Here is a 22490-nt window from a genome sequence, read left to right as displayed (position 1 = left end):
GAAATTCATGATTAGTCGGTCACTCACTAAGTCACCACTGAGGGAGGGGCTCCTCTGTACCAGGCACTAGGACTACAGGGGCACATTGGAAACACGTTTCCTGCCCACATGGCGCTCACAGTCTAATGTGGACAGACAGACTATAAACAAGTAAGTTAATAAACTAACCAGCTAACTTCAGTTTGTGATTACTGCCCTGAAGGGAATGAGCAGAAGGGACAGGATAGAAAGTGACCCATGGCAGAGAGATGGGGCGGGGGGAGAAAGTGATCCACGAGACATGTGGCCATGGAAGGCCTCTCCAAGGAGGTGGTGTGCAATATATGTGGAGACTCAAAGGGTGAGGCAAAGCACAGACCCGGACATGGAGAACAGCAAGGATGATGCCCTAAGTGGGAAAGGACTTGATTGGTGGAAGAGAAAGACCAAGGCGGGGAATGTTATGAAGGAAGTCAGTGAGGTCAACAGCACCTGCAGCATACAAAATCCTGCAGGCCATGTAAGGATTTTACTGTACTGGGCTGGCCAAAAAGTCTGTTTAGTTTTCTCTGTAAAATAAGATACATTTTTCATTTTCACCAGTAACTATTTGTTTTGATATTTTGAGTATATTGGCTATCTCCCACATGGTATAATGTTGATTGTTCTCAGTTAATATCTTGATTTGATCACTATGAACTTCAACTCGTCTGTCTGACCATGGAGTACTGTCCAGCAAGAAAACTCTAGCATGAAACTTCACAAACCACTTTTGACACGTTCAATTATATATCATAGCACCTCCTCCATACACTGCACAAATCTTTTTTTTTTGCATTTCAATTGCATTTTTATCTTTCTTGAAATAATAAAGCATAATATGCTGAAAGTGTTGCATATTTTCTCTGATTTTCAATATTAAAATGGCTACATAAAATGTTAATAAGTTTAATAAGCCAATTTTAATAAGTTTTTTTAATGTACACTGATATGACAGCTGTCACAATACAATCTATCAAAATTGTTTTGCATGAACTTAAAGACAACTAAGTGCTCCTAAAGCCATCTTATGGAAAAAAAAACAAGTGAACTTTTTGGCCAACCCAATGTATTTATCCAATTATAGGGGGTGTGGTTGGGACTGGATTGCATTTTTAATAGGTAGCCTTTGTTATTATTATTCAGGGAAGGGTTTGCAGGTAAAGGGCAAAGGCAGGAGCAGAAAAATCTCTTAGGAGACTATTGCAAAGTCCCAGGGGGAATTAGTGGTGTTTTGGTCCAAGTCTTGATAGTGGAGGAAAAGATGGTGGCAAATTAAATGGATTAGGGTTGGAGGTGAGAGTAGGGGAGGAGGAGGGATGAAGGAAAAGGAAGAATCAAGGGTGATTCCAGGTTTAGGGCTTGAGCGGTTGTTTGTAAAAGATTTTACTTATTTTATTTTTAGAGATGGGAAGGGAGGGGGAAAGAAAGGGAGAGAAACACTGATGTGAAAGAGAAACATATTGGCCACCTTTCACTTTTCAGGAAATGCCCAACCAACTGAACCACACAGGTCTGGGCGGGACTTGAGCAATTTGATAGCAGATGGTGCCATTGACTGAAATGGGAAGGGTAAGTTTAGAAAGAGAACTCAAGACCTGGCTGGTGACTCTGACTAAATTTGAATGTTCTTGGACCTCATTTGTGACTTGAGCAGAACTGAGAACTTTCTCAGTTTTCAAGAGCTGTGAGGGACTTCTCTAGGCTCCAGGCAAGGTGATGCCTTATGTTCAAACAGGTGTGGTGCCTTCCCCATTAATGATCTCAGGGAGGGAGTCCCACACCTGCCCCCTCCACTCGTGACACCCTCCAACAAGTGGTTCCAGCTAGCTGACCCAAATTCCTCTTGTCACTACATAATGTTTGTTCTCATCTCCCTATCTTCAACTATGGTGGCTTCTCTTATTCTGTTTGGTCAAAACATCACAGGAAGCACAAGTCAGCCTATGTTTTCTGGCAAGTGATCCTTCCAGCCCAAGGCTTATTGATGCCTAAGGGCACAAGGCCAAATTTGGAGAGATTATGAGACTTGTTCTCCATGCTTCCGCCCTTCCCATTCTAAGCCCTTCAACCCATTTGGTATCTAGCATCCTGCTTTATCCAATTCTTTCTTGACCTGCTATCTATTTTTAGCCCATACCATATCTTGGGTCACCAGTATTATTTATTGACTTCCCCTTAGTTTTTGACTGAATGACTAGAAAGGATGATTCCCTTATAGATTAATCTCCAGCCACCAACCAGGTTATACTACTCTCAATAACAATGGTTGCTATTTATTAAACAATTACTAGGGAACACGCACCCTGTCAAGCACTTCCCATGCATGATCTTTTTAAAGAACGCTATGAAGAGGTACTAGTATTCCACTTCACAAATGAGACTTGGAGAGCTTTAGCAAGTTGCCCAAGGTCACTCAGTTAATGAGAGGTGGGGGCCAATTGGACCCCAGACATCAGTCTCCATTACCAATGCCACTGCTCTGGAGGAAGGAAGGCCAAGTGTTGTGGCTTTTGGAGGTTGAACACTCGCCTTTCTATGGTGTTTCTGTGACTGGAGTGGGTGTGGCCAGTGATGAGGGTATGGAGTCTTTGTTTCTGAAGCACTGGGCCCCAGAGTCCAGGGTGTGTTAGTAACTGCTATTACATTCACTTCAGAAACACTGGACCTGCATCTGCTTCTACAGAATTGACAGTGTGGACAAAGGAAGTTCTGTAGAAGCCCAGCTCTAATGGTGATTTATAAAAGCTCAGCAGAGTGGAGAGGTCATCCCAAGTCAGAAAGTAAAGATATTCCTACTTTAGAACAAAGAATAATGGGAGGAGCTGAAGGCCTGAGCCTCCTGAACAAAGGCCAGGTCTCTGAGTCTGAAAGCAGCATGCCCAGGGAGAGTGGAACAGGGCTTCTTTGTGGGTACCTTCTTTCCCACTGCTTGGGGAGACTAAGCTCCATGCCTACCCCTGTTGAGCAATGTTTCACACCCCTTGGGACAGGCCTAAACACCTTGACTGGGGTCTAGTCCTGAAATGTCCCCATCATTAAACAAAGGTAGACAGAGTTGGCCCAAATCTGCCTTGGTTTTTAAAGTTCCTAGTAATATTTAAAAAAAAAAAAAGAAATAGAAAACAGAGTTACTAAAATTGGTTTACATTTTTTAATGTTTAAATGAACAAAATAACATTTTTAGTAAAAAACCAGGATAGCACAAAGACAATATTGTGCTAGTCACAATATCACTGTAGGACATATGAACTAATCACAATTCAGAGCTAATGCCCTGGAGCTAATGGGGTCTGGTCAGTGCATCCCTGTGACCATAGGTGCCCATTTGGAGAGAGCCTCGGTAGGTTTTGAGGCCCGTTGTGAATTATCAGAATGTGCAACTTAAGCCAAATGGCCTTCCTGGCCTGCCTGTGATAGTCACTGCCCCAATGAAAGGAAGAAGTTTGACTATTTTCAGTCAAGACTCCCAAAGGCCAACTCCCCTCTCCCGCTCCTTTTCCTATAAATAAAGCTTTCAGATCAACATTAGCTGATTTTTTAAGTCAAAAATAACATTTTTAAAAATTCCTCCTTGTCCCAAAAGCAAGAAGGATATGCAAGCAAACATAGGGGACCTAAATGCCTGAGCCATTATATGTATATTATTTCATTGCTCTGAAACTGCCCTGGGATCGAGTAACCATTATCCAACCTGTGTGTGTACCAGTTAAAAGTGTCCAAGGTCACATAGCAAATCCAGGATCAGAACCCAAAACCTCTGTAAAGTCTGTGCTTTTTCCAGACCTCAAGTTGTTCATGCCATGGAGTCACACGAAGCCCAGGAGGAGCCCAGTGAGACTGGAAGGGGACTGGGGCAGCTCCTCTCCTCCATGCCTCTGTGATGTTGGGGCAAACTATGACCTTTCTGGGCCTTTTCACTGTTTCCTTCTCTTCCTGTTTCTTCTGGCTGGCTTGTCCCCCTCCCCTCTGCCACTCTATTCCTGCTTATGATACTTATTTTTCCATCCACAGCAAAACAATTCACATCAAGGTAATTGATGATGAGGCGTATGAGAAAAACAAGAATTACTTCATTGAGATGATGGGTCCCCGCATGGTGGATATGAGTTTTCAGAAAGGTGTAGTACCCTGTCCTCCACACTAACATTGACATTCTTCTCTCCTCTTTTGTTTCTTCCTTTCTCCAATCTGTTTGTCTCCTTCTCCTCCCCTTTCTTCTACCTCTCTGCTTCACTTTCCCTTGTTTCTGTTCTTGTGATCTCTTTTCCTCTCTCCCTCTCCTCTCTTTGCTCTCAGCTGTGTCCTAACATCTGCCAGCCTGTCACATGGTATCTGTAAGAGGGATGATTAAGAGCCAATGGTAAATTTTGTAAGATGGGGAATGGATTTGGGGGAAAAACAAAGAGAGAGAGAGAGAGAGAGAGAGAGAGGGAGAGCACCACAGCCCTGAGAGTATCACATATGAGTCTTTCTGCTTCTCCTGAATGGCTTAACATACAGGAAAGGAAAAGAACAGACAGCACAGTGCCAGATGGGAGGGCAGCCCTTGTAGACTCCTCCAGGCTCTCAGCACAGATTTCCATGGGACAACTATTCTCAGGGCTAAGCTTTCAGTCCATGGTCATTGAGAATCAATGTACTTAGATTTGGGTTCTGTGTGCGGTTCATCCCACTCCCTAAAGCAAGTCTTAGGAAACTGTCTTTATCTGTCATAACAGTGCTATCAAGGTGTTTCTCTCCCTGACCTTGATTAAGCTGAAAGTACAGGTTTGAATTTCAGGTCTAGGTCAAAGACCTACACCCAATACTCTGTTTTCCTGTGAGGAGCATCTACATATGAAGGCAGAGGGTTACAATAGTGGGAAAGAAGATTCTGAACTGAGTGAAAGCTTCTTCAAGAAGTCACAGGACTTCGCAGAGTGGAGGGAGCTTTTGTCTTCAACTTAAGTGACACCATATACCCCTATACTCTCTAACAGGCAAGTCAGACAGTCCTTTTCTGGATAGATGAACCTGTGTCCTTCCCTGGCAGAGCTGTTGATCATTTCCCTCCAGGCCATGCAAATGGTTGCCAAGCAGCTGGTTCCCATCCCACAGCAGAGTCCTTGCAATGTGAAAACAGGCCAGGCTCACACCTCGTAGACAGCCCCACGGTCTGGGGCCTGGAGAGAAATTACCAGAAAATGCTCTTTGACAATCAGTGAGCTTTGTCTTTTTTGGACACTGAGTAAGGTGTCCAAAAAAGTGCTAGGAAGATGACCAAAAAAATGTACTTGTAGAACACACACACACATATACACATATACCCCATCAAGTCCTGAGCCTAACAAACCAATTCAGATCAGCCCACCACTTCATAGATAGCAAGGGTGGTCCTGTCTTTAGAATGGCATAGGGCCATTGGAAGCTTTGATTAGACATTTTAGGCTATTGTTTGGTAGCACTTCTTTGACCTTTAGAAAGCATTTAGGTTCCAGGCCAGAGAGAGAGATCAGGGTTCACTATGGGGACCCATCAACCCCACTGTGGTTCCATGAAGGACCAGGAGAAGGACCCAGGGAGATCCAAGCCCACATGGCAATTTTTCCAGTGACAATAGGTCTGAGCCAACCTCATGCCAATCTTTGGAGGGGAGTGATTTTCAAGAAAACTTGTATTCCCTGGTGATTTGTTTTTAAAAGACACAATGCTTTGTTAAGATACTCAGAAATGAACAGAAACCTCCATCACCTTATCCCTAGGCCCTTGATAATCAACACTGAAGGAAGCCAGCCTTGGGACATGTTACTCTGATATAAGAGAAGTCCAAAGGTGATTTAAAATTTGATGATTTATACCATTTTCTTCACACTTTCCTATGAGTGCATCAGCTGTAAATATTAAAGGAGCCTTATATCATGTAGTAGTTAAAGCATACTTATTTTCATTTCCACTGTGGAAGCCCTATGAGATAATAGAATTCTGCCTTCCTTGCTTTCTCTCTCTCTCTCATTTCCCTTCCTCGTACAAACTTTCCTTTTAAAATTTTCTTTATGAGACTCACATAAGCAGTAGGTATAGACAAAAGGAAGGGAAAGAAGTCCCTAGCCAGGTGCTGTTGACATATTTCCTGTTGTAGAAGGGGCCTGGGTCATTCCCAGTGGGCTAGTAGTTTACCTGGTGCCCAAAGAAATGCCACTGTTACCATGTGACACCCAGTGGAATGTGCTACCTAGCTCACTTCCTACTAACCATCAGCAGGATTTAAAATGACTCCTCCCCACCATCAGCCTTTTCTCCCTTCCCATTCCCTTGCCATCCTCTTGGATCCCTTCCTTTGCCCACTTTTCTTTGCCTCCTGGCTCCCTTTCCCTCTCACTCATAAGAACAGCTATGACCAAGGAGACAAGAAAAGCTAAGACCATTTTTTAAATACAAGAACACTACAATCCACCATAGTCCTGTCAAAGCCACCATGACGGGACTGGGCTGCATGCGCCAAGAGTGATGGGGGATAATTTTATAGGCTGTGCTCCAAGTGACCATCCAATTGCTGACCCACTCGACACACACTCTCTCTCTTGTTGTCCCTACAGGAAAACCATAAGGGTTAAAATAGTAGATGAGGAGGAATACGAAAGGCAAGAGAATTTCTTCATTGCCCTTGGTGAACCGAAATGGATGGAACGTGGAATATCAGGTGTGAGATTCTTTAAGAAAAAAAACAAACAACAACAAAAATTTAAACTGAAAAGTAACAACAAAAAGCAACTATATTTTTTCTCCCATTTTTTGTCCCTTTTCCTCCTTCCTCCTTTTGACCAACCAATTTTTTTTTAATTCTTTTCCCTCCTGTATTCTCGCTCTCACCCTGTTTCGGTATCATCTCTGCCTTCTCAGTCTTAGCTTATTTCCAAGTCCTCCTTTCCCACTGTTTGGGCAGCGCTGCAGCCTCAAGTCCTCATTACCCTCATGAGTTACTTCCGCCTTGTGCTCCAGTGATGATCTGATTACCACTGTCCCTGCACTCTCCCCTACAGCCCCCACCCCCTCCAATAATTTGTAAATGTGGAAACTCCTTGGTGGGTGGGGAGGAGAAGAAAAAGAAAGGAATGTGATATGCTGCATGCTGGTACCCTTATCCTGCCTTCTTTCCCCTGAAGCCTGAATTGAATGGGGGAGGGTCTGATGGGGGCTGGGGCCCATATTGCAATGATGCTTTGACCGTTTTCTGCTGCATTCCCCACCCTCCGCCATGTGCTTGGCAGGTTATTCACTTGCAGAGTGCCCCATGGGCCCCTCTGCCCTTCATGGAGGTAAGTGTTTTATCTGGCTATTTCACAGTTGGGTAGACCGTGGCCTGAAAATGTGTGCCATTTGTCAGAGGCTATAGCTTCTGAGAGCTCTTTGAGAGAGATCTGGCTTCTGAGATTATCATGTTATGTGCAATCCTGAGCTATTCCTCCTCCCCTTGGCCTCCCACGCCATCACCTTCTACTTCTGTTCATTGTCCAAGGTAGGGTACTCTATTTGGGCTACTTTAGGATAATGAGATCTTTAAAGCAGAAAATTGAGAATCTGCAAAAGAAAGGAAGTAGTTCCAAGTCTGGACATCGCCCTAGCCAGAGGGCCCTGGAGGAGGACTGATATTGGGCAGGCCCAGAGTATTGACTTTTCCAATTGGAGAAGTGACTCTAAATGGTGTAGTTGGTGGTGATCTTCAGAAATAGGTGTTGAATTGTTCACAGAAGGCTGCCTTTGCTTCATATCTGCAAATGAGCGTATCACTCAGATCCCAAGATAACCCTCATTCCACACCAAAGAAGTGTCTTCATCTCCTTTCCTCTGGACATGCATCTTGGAATACCTGCCAGGGCTCCATTCCTAAGGGACTGATTATGCTGCAGCCAAGGGAGATGTAAGGAAAGCTTTTGTGCCTTGAAGAAAATGGTTGGAAGCCACTACTTTGAAAGTGTTGCAGAAATATTCGTGGGAATGGGTAAGGGTATGGGAAATACCAAGAGGAGGACATTCACACTCCCCTTCAGGGGACATATGCTGCTGGGAGCCTGTAGAAGATCAAACAGACACATTTGTCAAAAGGGGTGATTGTTCTGCAATTACTTCATATCCACATGACAAAGAGCATCCTAAAGCCTTTTACCCAAGGACAGATCTAAGTGATTTGGCAGCTATACTCTCAAAGGCCCATTGACAGGTCTCCTCAAACCAATATGATTGATCAGCCCTCAATATCTTCTGTGGACTCCCTCTGCAGACCTAAGCACTTCTATGCCCACACTGGTTTGGACATTCCTGGTGTTCTAGAAGCAGAAGCCCTCTCCATCTTCTGTTACTCACTCTCTCCTTGGCCACCCAATAAGATGCTGCCATGAGCCTGACTGTCAAAGAGTGCTGGAAGAAAGAGAAAAACAATCTGGTTTCATTGCTTCCTAGGTTGTATTCCTGGCAATCCTCCAATGTCTGCCACTGAGAATACTCTCAGAAATTATCTCAACACCTGCCCTACCTCATTCCCACCTCCCATGTACATTCTCTCCACATCCCCCTCATGGGTTGGATGCAGCAGACACGTAAGATCATTGTACTCTAGCTTCATCAACTTTCAAGTCCCAAGTACTCAGATATAAATGAAAATAGCAAAGGAATCATATAGGGTAGCTGGAAAGAAGGCAGTGACTCTGGACAAGAAAAATAGGTTGGAAGTCTGTTTGTGACTTTATTCCACCAGTAAAAAGGCTCTTCTTTTCTGCCTCTCCAACCACCCCTACCAGCAGCAGGACAGAGAATAAACCTAAGATAAGCTGGGTCAAATGCAAACACCTGTATATACACCCCTCTTAAGGACCCCTTTTTGCTGCACTAGATTCTGTGTCCAAGGAGATGTCAGCAGAGTTCTGTTAGGGCCTAGTTCTGGGGGAGAACATGGGTAAGAAGGTGGGATTTCATCAGGTCATCCATGTGATATGCCCCAGTTCTTTCCAGTGACCAGGATGCCAAGATGAAAGGGGACAGTAGGAAATGTGTTCATTTCCTGGTATCCTGTCCTATATTGTCCTTTGGGTTAATTTTTGGTTTCTTCAGTTCTTCCCATATTTTGGTATCGGACTATAAGGTGAAAGGTCATAAAGCTTGATTGTCTAGACTCAGAATCAATGAAAACCCATCCTGATTTCTAGAATTCCCTGCTGTTCTTGGAGTGAGAAACAGTACAGTGGAAATTGCTTTTCGTTACAACTGCTGCATGGGAGAGTCTTAGGTATTCACAATAGCACAGTCTCTGCACGCTGAAAATGACAATGGTATTCTAAAAAAAAAAAAAAAAAAAGTAATAATAAAGGCCTGGATTTGAAATAGGAGATTCTATTCTTGGCAAACAAAGCAGATTTCAGAGGTATGGTTAAAAGTGTTGGACAAGCTGGGGGAGGAAGAAAGAGAGGATGGGTAGGAAACACAGTTTCCCTGGAGTGGAGTAGAAGTAGACTCCTGAGAGCAATATTGAGTATAATAGTCAAGGCTGTCAGTCCTGGGCCTGGACATTGAGTATCAGGTAGAAAGGGAGAGCCCTCTCCCCCAAGCATGGGGCCTATTTGTGCCTCCTCTTGCTGCATTCATGGGTTCACCCTGACAAGCTGCCCTGATGCCTCCAGTTACTCACAGAACTATGTTGTTTCCTGCTTGTCCCCGAGGTGTCTGAGCATGGATAGGTGGTTCTCACCTGACCCTGAGAATCAATGCAGGTGAAAGTTCAGCTCCAGCTTCTCTCAGCAATAGCAGCTGGAAAATACCTGGGACATATCATGTCACTCAAAGTTGGGCTGCATGGAATACACTGACCCATCTTTAATTGCTAGGTGGAAAGTCCCAGATCAGAATGACCAGAGAATGGTGAAATTCCAGCAGACTGCAAGCCATCTTGCTGTGCTAGGGATGATCTTGGTGTTGGGAGTTATGTCTAAGTGAAAAACAGGGTAACAAGGACTTTTTGGAAGAGCTGCCCCTTGTCTAGCCTACCTGGGTGCACTGATGTATTTGGGTCTCTGGTCTCCACTGGAAGTAGGGCCAAGAGGGGCTCCTCCATGCAGATCAATAGAAGGAGCAGAATGGACAACCCCTCTTGTTATCTATCTCTCTGTCTATTTCATGATAATAGAGAGATCCATGGATCCATTTTCCCTTGGAATTCCATATGGGAGAAACCAGAAAAAGTCAATTGCTATTCTCTTTGCTTTTATACCATAAACATTCTGGATCCACAGTTGTCTTCAGGGACTATGAATACAGGATGATGGATCACAGTTCTGAGTGTACTCTTAAAGATTTTTAGAAGAAACAATTCACAGACACCCTCCTTCCACTCCTTAGCAATCTCTGTCAGTCATCAGTTACACAAGAGTATGTGGCAGGATATTCCCAGACTTGCACTGAACAAGAGCCAAGGATTAAAGGGCTGTGTTAAGACACCATCAAGATGAAAATGTATGTCTCAAAAATTTTTTTTATTTTTCAACCTTGAAATCTAAAAGAGTTCAGCATAAGAACAAATTAAGGGGCTAGGGACAACCTATTTGGGATACACCTTTAACTCAGCTTCTCAGTCCATATAGAGACCTTGTATTTGTCATCCCCCATTTATGAATAACTTTTTATGAATATGACAGTCTCTCTGGTCCAGAATATCTGGGCTCTAATTTAGCCTATCCTTTTCAGAACAAAAAGGCTGCCATCTAGAGATGGAGCACTATGAATTTATGAAAAATACAATTACCAAAACAGTCAGCAAATAACAACTAGTTGCAATGACTTTGCTAGGCACAGGTGATACAAAATAGTAGGAGTGCACAGCCTTGAACTCCAGGCTATATCTATACATAATTTTTTTTTCAAGGAATACATTCTACTGGTATTTCTTTCAGAGGAACTCAAAGTTTTGGTCAACATGGTAGCTAGGAAGCCATCAGTGGCTAAGAAAATGTTATGAGCACTGGGAAGCTGAGCATGATCTAATTATGAGGTTAGGGATGGAAGATCCAGAATGGGACATGGATACCAAAACTCTTATAGACCATTATTCAGTGCCCTGAGCTCCTATTCCAGCCCCACAGTCATATTCTCCATGGATAAGCCAGTTACTCTGATAGGGTTGTAGTCTGTATACAGTTTCCAAGATAACTGGATTCTCACTCTTTTCCAAAATGGATGTAATAGCTTGATTCCTTAGAAGATCACAAATGACCAGCCCTCTCTCTGTTTCACCCACTGGTTCCCCCATCCTTGTTCCTCTCTCCCTGGCCCACAGAGCTGCAAGGAAGGTGTGGGGGAAACTCTCATAACTGCAGGGCCCTGGTGCTCAGCAGTCTCTCCAGCGGCTCACACCTCTTGCTGTTGCTGCTGCTGCTGCTGCGCATGCTCCCAATGCTGCCTCTCGCATGTGGCTGCAGAGCTCTCTCACCAAGTAAGCTCACTGCTTCTTATGCTGCTGCAACCACAAAGCCTGGGGATACTTTCAAGATGGGACCTTAATGCTCTTTCCTTTTCTTTCTTCCTCTTGTCTGGTATCCATTTGCAAACAGCGCTCCTGTTGTCTCCAGGTAAGAGGTGCCTTGCCCCGTCTTTTCTACTTCTTGCCAGTGCTGTTACTTAGTTTAAAACCAATGTCCTTTGATTTATTTAATAGGAGCTGTAAGCTCAAGTTAATGCAACAAGTTCTCCTAAAGACTAAGAGATTGATTTCCTCACTTGAAGTAATCGTAAGGAAATAGACAATTCCTTAAACACCGTTTCAGTCAGTGTTTGTGGGTAAAGGTATAGGTTGGTCCTCTCTGAGACCAGGAAGGGAATTGAAACTTACCAAAGAGCTGGTGGGTCTTAATTTATCTGTCATCTCATGTTGTGAGGCAAGAGAGAATGAGAGTCAGAGCTGAATCTCCTAACAAGATCATGATGGAATTGGAAAGAAAATACTTTGATCTTGAGTGATCCAGGCAAAAATAATCCAGGAGCTGCTGTGAGAACATGAAAAGCAATTTTGAAAGAATCTGAAATCTTGCAGACCCTGGAGATCTTCCATCTTAGCACAGCTAAGGTTTGAATTGCTAGAACTTTATTTATTTGTCATGGATACTTGAAGTCACATGTGACATGAACAAGAAGAGTTAGGGTATAATGGGGAGGGGGTAATTATCTGTCTGGAAATAGAAATTTTAGAGATGTTACTTTAAAGAGATTCTCATGCAGAACCTAGAACCTTTTGCAGGACATACACCCACTTTGAGAGAATGTTTGAATCATGGAATCCAACGATAAACATCTAATTTCATGAGCAGATACAAAAGCATGCCCATCACACCCAGCAATACCACAGCTCATGGTACAGGCAGAGTGAGCTATATAGGATGTCTCAGTATATATTGAAAGAAAATTTTGCATTTCATAAGTTCTATGAACATATAAGAACTTAAGACCATTTAAGAAGCAAAACATCTTATAGAATGTATTGGTATTCAAAGCCACCTGTAGGCTACACCCTGAGTTTGACAAAGGGGAAATGTACATAGTACACATTTGTCCTTGGTGCTTTAAACACAAAAAATATGTAGGAAAATTCCTACATTTTCCCTTTCTGGAAAAAGTTGCCCCAGCTTCCTTAGCTTTTTGCTTTCCCTTTGTACCAATAGGATATGGACTACCTCCAACCCCATATTTTGCACTAGTCTCCCAGGGTATTGCTGTCTACCACATCTCCACTCATCCTCTTGCCTGAAAAGATATTTGGGCTTCTTTGTTCAAACTTTTGCCTCCACCTCTCACCAACCATATAAAACAAAGACTGTGATTTCACTTAAGCTTCTTTATCCTTTAAGCAAATTTGCACAGATACCAATAGAAGCTTAAAAAGGAAAAGAAGGTATTATTTCCTAGATATTTTCAATTCAACCTACTGAAACTTTAATTTAGGAGCCCTTGGTTAGACTTTAAATTTACTGGAAATTTTAAATTTTTGTTTGAATTTTCCCGGAAGGACAGGCAAATGCAATTAACAGTGCCTGGTGGTGAAAGATGGAGAATAAATACGTTCATTCTGAGCTACAGCACCAAGTTCAGGGGCCTGGAAGTGAGAGCACTGGCTGCTTTACCCCACTTCTTTTTGCAGATGTCTGTAGAGCATTCATGGCAATTTATTCCTCTCTGTCCTGGCAAGCTCTTTGTTCTTCCAATATCCTCTCAACTTTTCATCTTATTCTCTGTCTCCCTCTCCTTCTTTGTCTCTCTTTCTCCCCTCCTTTTTCTAGGTTTGAGAGTGTATTTAGTTATTCTGAATATCAACATCACCTGCCATGTATTCTCTTTACATGAAATTCTGAAGATTCACATAAATAAGTGGTCAGAATAAAAATGGTTTTTTAGGTCTGAGACTTAGTACTCTCTCAACAAATTAATGTGAACAACATAAAATTAATGTGAGAAAAACAATTTTCATTATTACAAAAATAAAAAAGGGAGGAATTGCTACCAAGCCAAAACACTAAATTAGAGTTGACTCAAATGGAATCAGATATGTATATTACCTCTCTGGGGCTGAGGGAGATCCAGAGACAGAGGGTTGGTTATTTGTCAAAGACATTTCTTCAGGAAAGCTAGATGGAAAAACTGTCACCACAGAGGTGGACAGGTCAGTAGCTTGATCAATATCCTGCCAGATGGATATTGTGCTAGATTGATTGCCAGACAAGGGGTTACACAGGTACATTTGTATGTCACTGGAGAGCTCATTATGTTGGTATAAAGTTCTGGTGGCACATGTAAAGTACAACATGGGGGAATTGGGGAGGGGAGAGTGGAACAATACTGTTGCTGCTGGAATAGTCACTGCTGTGTGGGTCTGAACCCCACAGGTAGAGGAAAAGAGTACTCATGCTTTTGAGGAATCTATATCTTTTTCCAAAGGCTTTTTCTCAGACTGGCTTGAAGTCTGGCTTCTAGGATCACTGACTTCATAGCCAGAACTCTGGAGGTACCCAGATTTACCTTAGAAATAACTAATAAGAGACTCAAAATTAATGAATTAAAAGAAGTCAGGCTGCTAGAGGGTGTCTGTTGACTTAAAAGTAGAACCTTGAGAAATACTTGTTTCTGAAAGCCATCACCAACACTAACAGCAGGACAGCAGCACCACGGACAGCTCCCAAACACTTTGCAATTGCCTTCTGCGTTTGGTGCCAGAAGCACGGAGTGGAACAGCCAGTTCAGGGATCCTCTCTGCATGCCCTTACCATCTTCATTCAGACCAACTAAGAAAATCCTCATATAAAATAGGCTCTTCTGCTTGGTAACTTACATCCTTGGCTTATCTTTTCTTTGAACTTAAAGAGCTCGAGTCTCATCCCTCCCCACGTTGTACTAATTCTCAAGATACAAAAGAAGATCTTTGTGGTCTCTGACCCATTCCTTGAGATTATCCAAAGACCAGAGGATCTCCCTTGGATATTTACTGTGTGGAATGAAAGCAGTTAAGGAGATGAATAAAAGAATTAATTGCATGCAAGAATGTGGACTTGGATGGAAAAGTGTTTAAACAAGCTCTGAAAGAAACAGGCTGCCAAGAGCAATTATCTAATCAAAGGGGAATAAAAAGATTCAATCTCTATTTCACTCTAATCCAGAAAACATGTCTTCATGGTGAAGTGGTCTTAAAATGGACTCTACAGCTGAAGTGGAAAAAATTCTAACCATTCAACATGAGAAGAGACCACTGGTAAATGACTCAAAGATGCTGAGGGACACAGGAATACCTCAGAACAAATATTTGTGTTCCACAAGAAATGTGCCAGCTTCCTATAGAAATCCTAGGGATCTTTCATTGGAAAATGATGAAATTTTGTGGGGGATAATATTAATTTGTATGAAATGTAGATATTCCTGGAAACATCCCTGCTTTCTCCTTTACAAAGGGGATAGTGCTGAGAGTGTTGGAAGTAGATGTTGATATAAACCAGTGGACATTACCCTTGGTTTGAATGTGCCTGTGACCTCCAAGAACTCTTAGATAAAGTAGCTGAACAGTCAGGCACAACAGTTTAAGGTAGTTCAAGGTCAAGAGATATGGTCCCATCTCTCCAGTATCTTACCAAATAACTTGGGGACCTAAGGTCTTTGGGTCAGCTTGCCCACTGAGGTATAAAACAGAAAGAGGGGTGCCTATTCCAGGTCTGCAGGGAAACCTCTTGTGGTTGATGGTCATAAAGTATTCAGCACTTTATAGAAATAGGCACCAAAAGTATACAAAATCCCCATTTCCCAGAGCTGTTTGCTTTATGCCCACTGCCCAGGCCTAATACAGTTAAGCGTTTGACTTTTAGGGATGAAGAACATGCTAAAGCTAGTCTGATTTTGTTTTGTTGCAGAGGTGACAGACAGGAAGCTGACTGTGGAGGAAGAGGAAGCCAAGAGGATAGCAGAAATGGGAAAGCCAGTATTGGGTGAACACCCCAAACTAGAGGTCATCATTGAAGAGTCCTATGAGTTCAAGGTCAGGCCATAAGTGAGATCTAATTGAATAATAGAGTCATGGAGTGGGAGGTAGATGACCCTGAGTTCTGTTCCCATATTACCACTGATTGTGTGAAGTTGCAGTGCTGGCTGTTTTGTATCTGGGGAATATTGTGAGGAAACATAACATAGCATATGGAATAAGTGGGCTATGATGTCTCACTGCTATGGTTTAACTGTATTTTTTAAACAGAGATACTAAAATGTATTACTCCAGGGCAAGGTTCATTGATATCATTACTGTTATTCTCTGTTATATTACTCTAAATATCCAATGTCAGCAGTTACAATAAAGTGAAGTGAAAGAGAAGGATTGTCCTAGAAGAAATCCCCCAAGACTGTCCCATGAGTAGTTTGCAGATTGCATGTGGAGCACCCTGGGATGCAGGAAGTCTTTCATTCCCATGAGGCACCAGGCTCCTCAATGGTTCTGAGCATTCTAACCTCATGGCTCCAAGTTTCTCTCTGCCTGACAGAGCACAGTGGACAAACTGATCAAGAAGACAAATCTGGCCTTGGTTGTGGGGACCCATTCCTGGAGGGACCAATTCATGGAGGCCATCACTGTCAGTGCAGGTAAGAGGGTCATGGGATGGGCACGGGCCCTGCTGGGAGAAGCAGGTAACACCAGAGAAGGAATTAAGCAGCCACATCAATAGCCTGTGAATTTCTGGGAAGGCCACAGTGTCCAGTCCTCCCAGCCCTGGCCCTGGATGTTTGTCTGTTTCTCTGGTCACTTTGGAAAGGCCTCCTGGGGTAACTAAAAGAGCATGGCTAGCTCTGGTTTCAAGCCCTGGTTCTGCTGCCTGAACTGGGGCAAGTTATTCTACCTGGGAACTATTGCTACCTTTCTCAGAACAGGAAGTAGAAAGGTACAGAGTCTGGTACCAAACACAAATCCAGTAAATTCTGGTTTCCATCATTCTCTCCTCTCACTAATTTGGCCTTCACTTTTGTAAAATGGGGAACCACTTTGATTTAGAGATGTGGAGTCTGGAGTTCATACAATCTTTGCATTGACTCGCTAACATTTCTGCACCCTGGATGATGCCAAACCTTTCCCTCGGCATTCACTGACAGACTCCCTCAGTGGGAACCCACAACACAGCCAGTGTTCCCAAGGCCTGCAGATGCCAAGTCTCATCACCACCACCAAGACTGCCTCCCAGCACCATGGAGGCCAACTTGTACTGCCTTGTCTCTCTTCATGAGGCCTTGTTGTCATAGCAACCCATGGGGTCACATATCCCTGAAGCCCCAGAGCCACTTGTAAACCACAGCCAGGACAGAGGGCTGCTGCTGCTGATACCCCACTTCTCAAACCACCAGTTTCGGATACTCCCAGTTCCCCCTCCGAGGACCTTCCTTTGCCCCTGAAGAGACAATAAACGGAATGTAGGCCAAAAAAACCTAACCCCCTCCCTTTTTAAATGAAGGACCTAAGGTTCAGGAACAAGAGGTGACTTACCCAGGTTACAGATTCTCTTCGTGGCAAAGTTGCAGTTGGAACCCAAGTGTCCTGGCTCTTGCTCTTTTGAAACCTGGCTTCCACGAGTTGTGTCCAAACACTCCAGAGGTTGCCCTTGACGAGGTGCCAGTGTGCCTCAGCACATCCTCTCCTGGTCTGCTGAGTGGGCAAGTCTGCCCACGTTTCCTGCCAAGGACAAACAGAACATAACTCTGCTCTGTCCCATGGGATTTTTGGAGGCTGGCAATGGCTCTCTGGTAAACCTGCATGATCTGGAATGACAGTTGTCCCTCTGGGAATGGATAACGACCAGAACCACGAGGTTATTGCAGCAATCATGTCAGGGAAATTAGAGAGGAGCCCCACTGGCATCCAGTGAAGAGTAGGCACACTGCTGATTTCACTTTTCTTCACCTAGACAACCAGTGTGGCCCACTCTACCCACTCTCTCTTTCCTCCATCACCTTGGCCCTCTGGTGCTCTCCCATGCTAGCTCTTCATCTCTGCCCTCTCTTGTTTATTCTCCCATCCTCTATCCCACTGTCCATTCAACTTAACCAGTGGTGCAATCCAGCTCATTTCCCATCTCTCAGCTGCTTGCTGGTGCCCATGCCCTGGCCCGTGTCAATGGCCCAGGAGGGAGCTGGAGGCTCCCCGCAGCTGCTGACGCCTGTGATGTGGCTTAGACTGGATCTTCTTGAGAATGGGGATCTGACGTCTCTGCCCTTTCCTGGGCCTGTTTATCTCACCTCCAGCAGGGGACGAAGATGAGGATGAGTCAGGTGAGGAGAGGCTGCCGTCTTGCTTTGACTACGTCATGCACTTCCTGACAGTCTTCTGGAAGGTGCTGTTTGCCTGCGTGCCCCCCACAGAGTACTGCAATGGCTGGGCCTGCTTTGTTGTCTCCATCCTCATCATCGGCATGCTCACGGCCATAATCGGGGACCTGGCCTCCCACTTTGGCTGCACCATTGGCCTCAAGGACTCTGTCACAGCTGTTGTTTTTGTGGCATTTGGCACCTCTGTACCAGGTAAGAGTGAGGGATGCTTGAGTTTGCAAAGAGAATACTACTGGGTTTAAGTGACCCCAACCCTCTGCCTAATTATCTTCCTTAATATCTCAGATCTGAGCTTAACAGACCCTCTGCCCCTAAGGTGCACAGAAGTCAATCAAAGTGATTAATGATACCATTACTAATGATAGCCAACATTTCTTGAGCAGTTGAATGTGTTGGGCACTAAGCAATTTACATGTTTTATCCTTGTAATGCTCACCAAAACCATATTCAATATGGACAGTTGTTAGGCCCACTTGACAGATAAGAAAACGGAAGCCCACAGAGGTTAAGTTACCTGCCCAAATAAGTGGCTCAATTTTTTAACCTTCATATTCTATGAATAGGCCACCAAAAATGTAACTCAAAGAATGTAGATGATGTTCTCCTTCCATTTCCTTCTGGCAGGCTCTGAGAAGCTACAGCTTAGCCTGCATGAAGATGTCATAGTAGATAAATGCCCACAGCATTGCTGGCCTTCTCTACTTAGAAGGACACCTGTGAGCACAGAGTGTTTTCCACGGGGACAGGCGAAGGAAGCTCAGTGATCTCGTGTCCTCTCATATGATGAATTACATATTTTTACAAATACCTGAAGATGAACAAGCATGCATTTATTCATTCAGTAGACCAATATTTACCAAGCCTGATAGAGTCTTGTGCTAGTGGCGGGAGTGAAAGTGGGAGATGAAACACACATGCATCCCCTCTCCACATGGAGTTTACAATCTAGTGACAGAGATTACACTCAACTGCCATAATTAAAATCATCTCAATAAGTTCCATGAAGAAAAAGTACAGATGCTGTGCAAGTGTAAAACAGGGGACCAGGGATAGGCTGAGTCAGGGATTGGCTTCCAAGAGGACATACATAAGCCGGGCTGGAGCGACAAATAGCAGTCAGCAGGTGGCAGGGTCTGCATTAGCTCAGGCTCCTTACCTGAAGCCTGAATTCCTGCTAGCCTTCCAGTCACCACAGGAAGAGAGAGCATCTTCCTACACAAGGGTTAGGCTGAATCTCATCAGACAGTACTCCACTGGCTTGACCCAGGGAAACCCTTCCTAGCCCAAGAAAATAAATCCTGGAGAGTAACTGAATCCTCCCCACACCACAGCAAAGACCAGTGGAATTATTTATATGTTGGTGATCCAAGAGGTTTGGCTATTATGGAAATGCATCAGGTCATAGAAAATTAGATGGGTGATCCAGGGTAGGCTGTGGAGGACGTGCCCTGTGATCTCTGTTTTCGAGGTCTCAAGGGACTGGAACTATCAGAGAGGAAGGAGCAGATGGGGAAAGAGGACAGATGTGAGAAGAAATTGCAGAGGATCAGAGAAAAAAAAAGGCAAGAAGTTTTCTCTGGGAGATATGAGAAAACTGGCCACAAGGAGGCAAGCCCAGACCGCAGGGAGAGTTTGGGGCACCTCCAAGTTCTTGCAGTTGGTCCAGGGAACAGCTGGTAGCCATGGGCACTTGAAGAGGTGATGCTATGGTCTACTCTGCTAATTTGGTGGCTGTGGTTGAATCTCTTTGGACACAGGGTAATGGTATGCCATGGGCCCTTCTGTGAAGGTTTCAGGATCAAATCTCTTGCTAACTTCCCATTTGACCTTGGGTAGATTCCTTGACCCTTATTTTCCTTACCTGTATAATAAGAAGGTGACTAGATGTCCCAATAGTCCCTCTAGTGCCTACAATCCATGCCAACATCTAAAGTCAAACAGCCTATAGGGTCATGTGCTCACATACTAAGTGCAAAGGCAGAGGCCCCTCTTCCGTGAGTCCACACAGCTCACCCTGCACATCCTCATCATGGTTCCCAGTGTGTCCTCTGTCCCGCTAAATCCAGCAGCATCTAGCACAATGCTGATCCCACCGGTCTTGAGCAATGAATTGTGTATCTAAATAAAATGCCCCAGGTGACAGTTACAATCAGGTATCTACTCTAAGGCACTTCCCAGGATTTCAAGGCTCCAGGGGAAGGTATTATGGGTGAGCAAACTTCCCTTACTGAAAAAAAAAATAGTCAAAGGGGAACAATAAACTCACTTGGTAAATATCAGGACCATGAAGGCCCTTAGGAATCTTTCAGCCTCTGGCAGATGAGGACCGGGAAACTCAGAGACATGACATGACTTGTCCAAGGCCACTTAGCTTGTTAATAGCAGAGCTGCTTCTCCTTCCGAGGTTCAGTTCACTAGCCCGAGCTGCCTTTTGGATGTAAAGGTAGGCCGTCCTCATCTCAGCCTCCCTCCAACTCCCATTTATCTCTGCCTTTCTCCAGATACATTTGCCAGCAAAGCTGCCGCCATCCAGGACGTGTACGCAGATGCCTCCATTGGCAACGTCACAGGCAGCAACGCCGTCAATGTCTTTCTGGGCATTGGCCTGGCCTGGTCCGTGGCCGCCATCTACTGGGCCATGCAGGGACAGGAGTTCCACGTGTCTGCAGGCACGCTGGCCTTCTCCGTCACCCTCTTCACCATCTTCGCATTTGTCTGCATCAGCGTGCTCTTATACCGCCGGCGGCCCCACCTAGGCGGGGAGCTAGGTGGCCCTCGTGGCTGCAAGCTTGCCACGACTTCGCTCTTTGTGAGCCTGTGGCTCCTCTACATACTCTTTGCCACGCTGGAGGCCTACTGCTACATCAAGGGGTTCTAAGCCACAGACGAGGCCTTGAGCTGGGCAGGCCTAGGACTTCTCCTGCGAGGACACTTCCCCACCAGGGACCTCCCTGGGATGAGCAGCCCTGGAGAGGCAGCTTCAGGACCCGAGCTCCAGGAACTTCACGCAACCTGCGCCCTGGTGGTGATCTGGAAGGGCAGTCTTAATCCATCAGACAGAATGGAGGAAACATTCACTGTACTGAGTATTTAATTCAGTACAAACCAACAACAGCAACAAATCCACCTCCACCCATCGCCCCACCCATGTCCCTGACCTGTAGCAAAGGTCAGATCCTTTCACCGTCTTGTGTTTCACCTTCTGATTATTCCTGTGCTTCTACTTTCCTTGAGGGCAGAGGATGGTTCCTCCTTTCTGTCCAGTCCGATGCCCCGCTGTTCTCTCACTCAGCTGGTAGGATGTGAAAGTGGGGCATAGCCATGTGGCTGGTTCGGGGTTCTCTTTTCATTGTCATCATTTTTGTGGTTGCCTTTGTTTTTCCATCAGGTTTTGCTCATCATTTGTTTGTATTGTCTTTTCTTTCTGACATTAGTGCCAAAGGTGCTGTGAAGGAAGGTCTGAGCCGAGGGCTGGGGGCATGAATTTTCACACGCTCTCCCACTCCCTGGGTGGCAGGTGCCTCTTGGCTCTCTCAAGGTCTTGTCCCCCATCTCCCTTTTGCCTCTGAAGTTTTAGGTGGACTGATGACCTTTAGGTGGAAGTCAGTTTGTGCGCCCACGCAGGGCACCGAAGAATGAGGGTGGTGGCTGGAGCAGGAGGAGCTTCATAGGCTTATGTCAAAATCAAGTCTCAAAGAGAAAGTCATTGTCCTCTTCCTTGCCAAGCCTTTCAAATTCTGTCTCGTGGTGTCAATGCCTATATGCTTCCTCTTCTTCAGGAAGACCCACCACATGCGAGATATGGGACAAAAATAAGAATGGTGTGTGACGACAGAGGGCAGCTGGAGAAACAAAAGTGATTTTTGCCTTCTTGAGTATCTTTGGCTCTGTAATCTGAGGCAGGAGAGCAGGCATGTCCCACTAGTGAGGATCTTTAAGGGGGAAAGGTATTTGACATGTCAGTGCCTCTGAGAAAGATCAGTTTTACCGCCCCTGGCTGTCGGATGCACCGCACTAAGGGGTCTGACTATATTCTTGAGGTAATGTAAAAATTTAGAGGTTTGTAAGACAATGAGGGGCTCCTTTCACTTCTCCTGGATCCCTAGGTTATGTCTGAAAGCAATTTCACAAGATAGGAATTGGAATTCCTCATCTCTCCCACATTCCTTCTTATTTTTAAACCCCCTGAAGCTCCTTTTCCAGCCTGTGGGCTATTTCTCACCCGAGTAGGTGGGATCTTAGCTGCCAGAATCCCATGGAGCCTGGGTTTCTAGAAAAAGAGATTGCTATGCCCTCCAGACCTTCTCCCGACTAATTTTGAATGGACCTGGCTTTAAAACACACACACACACACACACACAACACACACACACGTGTGAGATGGCCACAAAACTGCTCACAGAGCTTTAGGCTTTCTGCATTGACATAAATACATTTTTTAAGGGGAAAAAAGAAATTAAAAAAACATCTGTTTAATTTTAAACACATTTTTTAAGAAAAAGAAATAACTAAAAAGAAACCGTGCTCATGTCATAAGCTATGTTGACACTTGCCAGTGGAAATGTTGGGTTGGTTTAAAAAAAAAATAAAAGCTCTACTTATATCTCTCTAAA

At 44.5% G+C, this 22490-nt stretch overlaps 1 protein-coding gene across 9 annotated transcripts in view; it reads left to right on the top strand.

Annotated features, from left to right (window-relative positions):
- The window catches only part of SLC8A3 (solute carrier family 8 member A3), a 126756-nt gene extending 104266 nt beyond the window's left edge, over positions 1-22490 (top strand). For 3 of the 9 annotated variants that reach the window (XM_036011488.1, XM_028508236.2, XM_036011484.1), the window contains exons 3-8: positions 4033-4139; positions 11595-11612; positions 15426-15550; positions 16047-16146; positions 17794-18069; positions 20379-22490. In XM_036011488.1, the coding sequence (XP_035867381.1) occupies positions 4033-4139; positions 11595-11612; positions 15426-15550; positions 16047-16146; positions 17794-18069; positions 20379-20755 (1003 nt within the window). In that variant the 3' untranslated portion in view covers positions 20756-22490. Of the gene's footprint in view, positions 1-4032; positions 4140-5033; positions 5039-6596; positions 6701-11594; positions 11613-15425; positions 15551-16046; positions 16147-17793; positions 18070-20378 lie in introns of those variants that run through there. The other 6 variants (XM_036011514.1, XM_036011497.1, XM_028508231.2 and 3 more) reach the window with 6 other exon arrangements.

The sequence above is a fragment of the Phyllostomus discolor genome, chromosome 1, assembly GCF_004126475.2.
Source record: "Phyllostomus discolor isolate MPI-MPIP mPhyDis1 chromosome 1, mPhyDis1.pri.v3, whole genome shotgun sequence".
In the NCBI taxonomy this organism is placed as follows: Eukaryota; Metazoa; Chordata; class Mammalia; order Chiroptera; family Phyllostomidae; genus Phyllostomus; species Phyllostomus discolor.
The sequence above is the reverse complement of the archived record's forward strand: the minus strand, read 5'-3'. Positions and strand labels throughout refer to the sequence as shown.